The sequence below is a fragment of the Cryptotermes secundus genome, unplaced genomic scaffold (genome assembly GCF_002891405.2).
Source record: "Cryptotermes secundus unplaced genomic scaffold, Csec_1.0 scaffold213, whole genome shotgun sequence".
NCBI classification, from domain to species: Eukaryota; Metazoa; Arthropoda; class Insecta; order Blattodea; family Kalotermitidae; genus Cryptotermes; species Cryptotermes secundus.
In genome coordinates this window covers 65770-73214 of record NW_019731264.1, presented here as the reverse complement: position 1 = coordinate 73214, position 7445 = coordinate 65770, and the positions used below count along the sequence as shown (strand labels likewise).

Genomic DNA, 7445 nt, shown 5'->3' with positions numbered 1-7445 from the left:
AAAACTACTTAGGAGATTCTATATTAATTTTTAAAGTGAACAGTGCCCAAGTTAGGGTAGTAGGTTTAAAAACGCTGGTCCCCAGGGTGATTTAAATGTTTAAACCACCGGTCCGCAATGTGTTAAGGGAAGAACATAAATTACAAACAGTGAAAATGAAGTGTTTGGGAATGGCACAATAGGCCAGAAGTGGCCACAGTACAAAGGACTTAGTCCCACCCCACTAGCAATAAAAATAAGTGTTCAGGAAAATATTTACATCTAAGAATGGAACAGTACAGGCAAGTCTGTTATGTGCTTTCAGTACCCACATTTCTGCATATCTGTGGTTTTACATGTGTCACAAGGAGCATCAATATCATATCCGTGGCCAAGGCAGACGCTGTTATGAATGCCTAGTAAGCTGCATGCAGTTTCCTTGATGTGCCCCACTATTTTCACTCAGCCATGTCAACCTTCTCTTGGGTACAGATATTTCCTTCAGCACCCTGTTCTCGAACACTCTCAATTTAAGTTTGTAAGTTTATGCAAAAGAATATGAACTTACACAAAACAAATCCAAAGATAAAATCACAGTTTTATATATTTTAAAACATTAGAATGCCAATGCCAATGCCAATCATAGTGGCTGTGCGTTCTGAGGCATGAACCATTTTCGGCCGCTCAAACACTGGGGTTGTGGGTTCGAATCCCACTAGAGGCATGGATGCCTGTGTGCCTTTATTCCATGTTTGTGTTGTTATGTGTGCACGTTGTGGCTTTGCAACAAACTGATCCCCCATCCAAGGAGTCCTACCGACAGTGTATAGGATCAAGAAAATGAAGAGTGTGGCCAGGTTCAAAGGGCTGTAGAGCTGTAGAAGGCAGGACGCCAATTATCCAAATTAATTAGTGACAAGGTTGGTTCAGAAAACTGAATTAAATTCTTATTCACAATAAACATTATTATAATGTACTGCGCTATTATAATACTATAAACTAAAAAAACTTTTAAAACAGGTTACACTTGAAAAATTAATAAATGTAATTATAAGTTAACATTCTCAAACACTTTATGTGAAAAAAGTTAAGAGTGATATCTGCCTAGTAGACGAATGCCTCGGTTGCGCTGATTCAGTTAACTGGCAATTCGGATAATCAGCGTTCTACTGAATTTATGATTTTAGACAGCAGATAGGAAGACAGAGAGATTCTGAACCAAATGGCAGCATGCATTTATAAGTTTAACCTGCTCTTAATTATTCATGATAGCGATACCGACTTCTCACAATAGTCATTCCCAAAAATGTTTGAAATTTGCAACTTTTTGAAAGTTATTAACTGTGCTTATGTTATAGTTCAGTTCTACATTCGGGTCATAACACATAAGCATATACTCGATTACTCGATTAACTCTGCATTTTTTCCAGACTACTTGTGGAATAGAAAAAAAAACCCATGAAGCAAACTCACCTTAACATAAAGCTCACTTTCCTGAAGTGTTATCACCTCAGAACTTTGCCCTGGTTTGTAGAAACCAAACCATTCTGTTTCTATTGGTTCAACAATAGTATCATTATTGAATTTCACCAACACAAAATTCTTCAGTTTTAAGAGATTTTTGATGTAAGTTTTGTTTTTTGCTATTTCATTATTTATATCTGCAAGAAATATGCTGTGACTCCGGTATTCCTCTTCATTCAGAGGATCGTGCCAGTATTCAGCCTGAACGAGACCATTCTGAACCCAGCTGGAAAAAGGCAAAGAAACAGAAAATGTCACTATTTCTCTACATTAGAATTATAACCATGTGTCTGACTTCTTTCATGACACACGCTTGTTCATGCTGCTGGAATTTCAGAGGAACAAGCTTCCTCCCTCTTCAGTTGAAAAAGTAAGTAGGGTGAATGTGTATTTATGCATATCAGATTTTGATCTAATAGACCCAAGGATGGGGGCTGGTATGAACCAATATGAAAAGCAGATAGTGAAAGTTATCAAAACATTTAGCGGCCTCCGTAGTCTAGGGGTAATGTTCCCACCTCATGACTCAAGGTACGTGGGTTCAAAGCTGGCGGAGGTCGTGGAATTTTTAAGGGCAGAAAAATTCAGGGAACAAGTCCTCCAGGAGGGACTTTAAGCCATGGGTCCCGTGTTGTAGATTTACGGCATGTAAAAGATCCTCATGTCTCTAGGATACCTCTGAGCAAAATTATTAGGCAAAAAGTTTCCCGCCCAAGTAGTTTCCAATGCCTCCGGTAGATGGGTAAGCATCGGGTACTGCAGCCAGCCTCGCTGGCTGAACGGGGCTGATAGCAAGCACCAGTACTGGCAGGGTATGGAGACTGGTAGAGTATTAAAGGGGGACATACAACAGACTATTAGTCGTGGTGCATGGGGAAACCCACCCCCTCCAATAATAATAATAAAATAACAATAATATCAAAACATTTTGGTAACATTCCCTGTTCACTTTTGATATTGGCTGATGACTGGGCAAAAAACTATGCCCATCCACCATGGGTTGGACCAAAACCTATACACAGACTCACTCTACACACATCTACCCTGAAGACAGAGGCAGCATGTACTTTTGAAACCTGGCAACACTCCTCACATCCAAACAGAGCAAATACAAAAGAGCATCAACATCAACAATAAACCACCGTGAAAGCCAAAAATTAGTAATTTGCTTGTTTAGTTATTTTGAAATTCTGCATCAAATTTAGGTGATGTATCCCTCACCTTTTATGGTGCCTGAAGGATTATTACCACATCCACTGGAACCCACCACTGCCAAATGAATTCAGTCTACACTCTCTGACCCCATTCCTTTCAGATCTACTCTATGGGAACACCAGAGAGTCCAAGTTCCAAATAATATGTCCATTTTCAATCCCTTAGGCTGTTCCTAAGAGCCTGCCTGGGCTAAAGGACCCCTGTACCGTTTAGTAATACAGTGACGAGTTTGTGAGACCCTCTAACCAACTCCAAGCAGATGGCCACAACCATTCAGCCATGTGTGACAACTTGTTTGCAGCTACTCTCAATATCTAAAGGCTGTCTGTCTCCCCCACACATGAGAAAACACCATGACATGTTGACACAAAGGACCCATTTAGCTTGAGGTCTCTCCCATTACAAGTGGATGAACACAGCACTCAATGGCTCAAAAGTTATACAACCTAATAGACTATTCACATATTCTTAAAGTGTGTTGTAACTCCTATCAAAATGGCTGGAAAGTGGGTTTTCTGCTTTCCTGACTAATGACTGATCAGTAACTCATTTAACTACTTCTTTCACATGCACTCGCAAGTTGGCTCAAGCAATAATGCTTCTGATGTGCATGTGAAAGATGCTCAACTTCAATTTTTGCTAGGGGTCATTCTGAGTGAGGTTCTTCATGGTTTTCCTCAGCCCCTCTGGGCGAATTCTAGTACAGTACCTTATTTTAGGCCATGACTTGTTCCTTCCACATCTTTTCTAATTCATTATTCACTCTCATCCAATCATTCCATGTTATGATGTAGCCTCCTAAGTCACAAACAGCATTGTTACATAAATTACAGGCTGTGGTTTTAGACCTGGCCACTAGGTGGTGAGAGAGAAGTATGGCAAGAAGCAGTTAAATGGTTGCAACTGGAGTGCTGGCGGGGGGGTGACACACTGAAATTAAGAGCCTGTTATAGCCCATACATACCACACAATCCTTCCTAGTTAGTGGATCTGACCACATTCTGTTCAGAATGGCTAGGTATAAGAATACTGACAACACAGACCCTTTACACAAAATGTAAGAAATGAAATATGGCAACCTCATCATAACATTACACAATGGACTACCTTGAACAATAGTGGTACCCATTCAAAATATCAATACATATCAAACACAATGTATTACAGCAAAAAACTGAGACCTTGCAAATGTGGACTGACATATTGTAACACTGAGGCAGACAGAAATTCTCTTTCTCGGGTTATAAGCAAACATATAAATATCAATTTAAATTCCCATGCAAATACCCCTGCAGAAGAATCATGCTGGTTACAGCTAAGCCATCCCTGCACTGAATTCAGCACCATGTCATGAAGACATACGGGTGAGTGGAGGCACAGTTCATGATATACTTAATCTCAGCACTAGATGCATTTGAGTGGTCAGCTTCAAGCTCCAGTCACCTTAACTATTGGGTAAGAGCCCCAGTACACAATGGATATGAGGTTGAGTGGGCCCCAGAGCATGTGGACCCTGCTGGGAACCAAAATCCAATCCCCTGGTCACCCAGCCCATTGCTCAGTTCCTATATCAACTGATAATACAGCAATCAGACACACAAAATGGAAAGAGATTATCTGCCCATTGTTACAAGCGCCAATCTCCAAATACTATGCAATTTTTTGTTGAATTTTTCATGTAACATACTCTTCACATGCGTATGTTTTTCCCCCTGCTAATGCAGTTTTGCAGTGCTACCTCCATATGACAGTTTTGGAAAGCAACGTTGGATACGAAGATACATTTCTGTGAAACTGGTGTTTCATATATGTTTTTTACTTGACTCTATTCTGAATGTAATTAATCCAATCCATGCCCTTGAAAATCAATTATATCATCACCCCATTTATGTGTTTACCTCCAAAGGGGACTTCCTCTTCAGGTCTTCCTACTAGAATGTTGTTCATTTTTAATCTCCCACGACTGGTATATGTACTACCAACCCAGTACCTTCATTGGGTAAAAGGTAATGCTATCCCTGTAACAGGCCATGGAGTACCACAGACCGCAGAGGCCCATAGGGTTATGAGACGCTGAGGCTCCTATATTCTCAAGATAAAGGGACGGTGGTGAGGCTGTCAGCCTTATGAACTGGCCGTCCTTTACACCCATGAATATTCCTGGTACTCATTTCTGTTAGAGGTGGAGTCAACCCCAGGGCCATAGTGCGGCTGGAAGGACTAGGTCAATAGAAAATCTAATATATGGCAGGTTTGCTCAGGGCAGTGGCAGATGACATCTCAAAACATAAGTTAGATTTAGTGAGAGTACAGGACGTCAGGCGGGGCAGAGGTGGCACTGAATCAGTAGGTGAATATACATTTTCCTCTGGAAAGGGGAATGAAAATCATCAATCAGGTATAGGGTTTTTGTACATAAGAGAATCATATCAGCAGTTAAGAGGGTAGAGTTCACTAGTGACAGGATGTCATAAATAATACTAAGAGGTCACTGATGTGATATCATCAGTCTGAATGTTCATGCCTAAACAGAACATAAAATTTATGATATAAAGGACAGGTTTTATGAAGAACTAGAATATGTATTCGATAAATTCCCAAAGTACCATATGAAAATTTTGTTAGGAGACCTCAGTGACAAAGTAGGAAGGGAAGACTTTTACAAACCAATGACTGGGAATGAGAGTTTGCATGAAATTAGTAATGATAATGGAGTTAGAGCAGTAAACTTTGTCACATTAAGAAATCTTATAGTCTAAAGTACAATGTTCCCACATTGTAAGTAAAGTAAATAAAGTAAAGCTATCCCTCCCACAGCGTAACATTCATAAATATACTTGGACATCTCCTGATGAGAAGATACACAACCAAACTGACCATATTTTGATAGACAGGAGACGGCACTCAAGTATACCTGATGTCCGTTCATTCAGGGCAGCAGATTGTGATACTGATCACTACCTGGTGGTGGCAAAGGTTAGGGAAATACTGGCAGTGAGAAAGCAAACAACAGAGTTCACACGGAGAGGTTCAATCTCAAGAAATTAAATGAGGTAGAGGGTAAGGAACAGTATTGTGTTGAAATCATAAATATGTTCACAGCTTTTGAAAACTTAGGCACTGAGGGGGATGTTAATAAAGGTTGGGAAAATATTATAGAGAATATCAAAATTTCTGCCAAAGAGAGTCTAGGTTATTATGAACTGAAGAAGCATAAGCATAAGGATGCTCAAAATTATTAGACAAAAGGAAAAAAACCAAATTGCAGGGGTTACAGGAACCAACTGAAATAATTGGGGATAATCTGAACAATATAAGATGTGAAACCAGCAGGCACTTCAGGAATAAAAAGAGGGAATATCTGAAAGACAAAATTGACAAGCTTGCAACGAACAGTAAGAACAAGAACAATAGAGACCTCTATAGAGGACTTCAAGAGGGGTTACCAACCTAGAAGTAACTTAGTGAAGGATCAGAATGGTGATCTGCTTGCAGATACCCACAACATTTTGAATAGTTGGAAGAACTACTTCTCTCAAATATTGAATGTACATAGGGTCAGTGCTGTTAGGCAGACAGAAATCCATACAGCTGATCCATTAGTACCTGATCGTACCTCTTTTGAGGCTGAAATTGCTATTGCAAAATTGAAAAGGTACAAATCACCAGGTAGCGATCAAATTCTGGGAGAACTTATTCAAGCAGGAGGTAAAATACTATGTTCTAAGATCCATAAGCTAATTGATTCTATTTGGAATAAGGAAAAATTGCCTGATAAGTGGAAGGAATCTATTATTGTACCAGTTCACAAGAAGTGTGATAGAACTGACTGTAGTAATTATCGGGGGATATCACTGCTATCAACTTCTTAATTTCATACAAAATTTTATCCCAAATACTTCTCTCAAGGTTAAGTCTATATAGAGATGAAATTATTGGGGATCATCAGTGTGGGTTTCGATGTAAGAGATCAACTACAGATCAAATCTTTTGCATTCGTCAGGTACTGGAGAAAAAATAGGAGTACAATGAGAAAGTACATCAGCTATTCATAGACTATGATTCAGTTACAAGGGAAGTATTTAACAATATTCTGATAGAATTTGGGGTACCCATGAAACTAGTTACGCCATTAAAATGTGTTTAAACGAAATGTATAGTAAAGTTCATATAGCATTGGCTAGCCCGCAGCCACGAGAGCTTTGCCTGACATCCAGCATTCGTGAACAGCTTCTGACAAACAGCTCTTTTTGGGGACAACAATATCACTGCCATCACTAGCTCATGCTAACCCACTAGAAAGGGAGTATTCACCAGTATTCATTAGGCACATTCTCCTTTCCTGCTCGTCTGTAATACCTATTCATTCTAACAGCAATAAACATTTCTTAGAGTTGTACTTGACTGTCTCTCCGAGCATCAACATTCCTACATATGCAATTATAAATATAACACTACCCAGCCACTCTTCTGTATTACTTGGTGCTAGATATATTTATATAGATATAAACTATATTACATAAGTTGTGATGAGAAGGGAATAGAAAGGGCAGCAAGGAAAACAGGTCAGGATATCAATTAACAAACTTAATGGTTATTATGTCTGTCTGTCTATGAGAGTGCTAGGTGCACTAAAATACGGACTAGGTATAACATTCTAATATCCAAAAATTACCACATCCAGCAAACACTTCATCCCAAAGGTGAAGATACTGCAGCATTTACTG

General features: G+C 39.4%; 1 protein-coding gene across 2 annotated transcripts in view; it reads right to left on the bottom strand.

Annotated features, from left to right (window-relative positions):
- LOC111866738 (palmitoyl-protein thioesterase 1) overlaps positions 1-7445 on the bottom strand; it is an 18608-nt gene that overhangs the window by 2226 nt on the left and 8937 nt on the right. For both annotated transcript variants that reach the window (XM_023855951.2, XM_023855950.2), the window contains one exon: positions 1453-1729. In XM_023855951.2, the coding sequence (XP_023711719.1) occupies positions 1453-1729 (277 nt within the window). The remainder of the gene's footprint in view (positions 1-1452; positions 1730-7445) is intronic.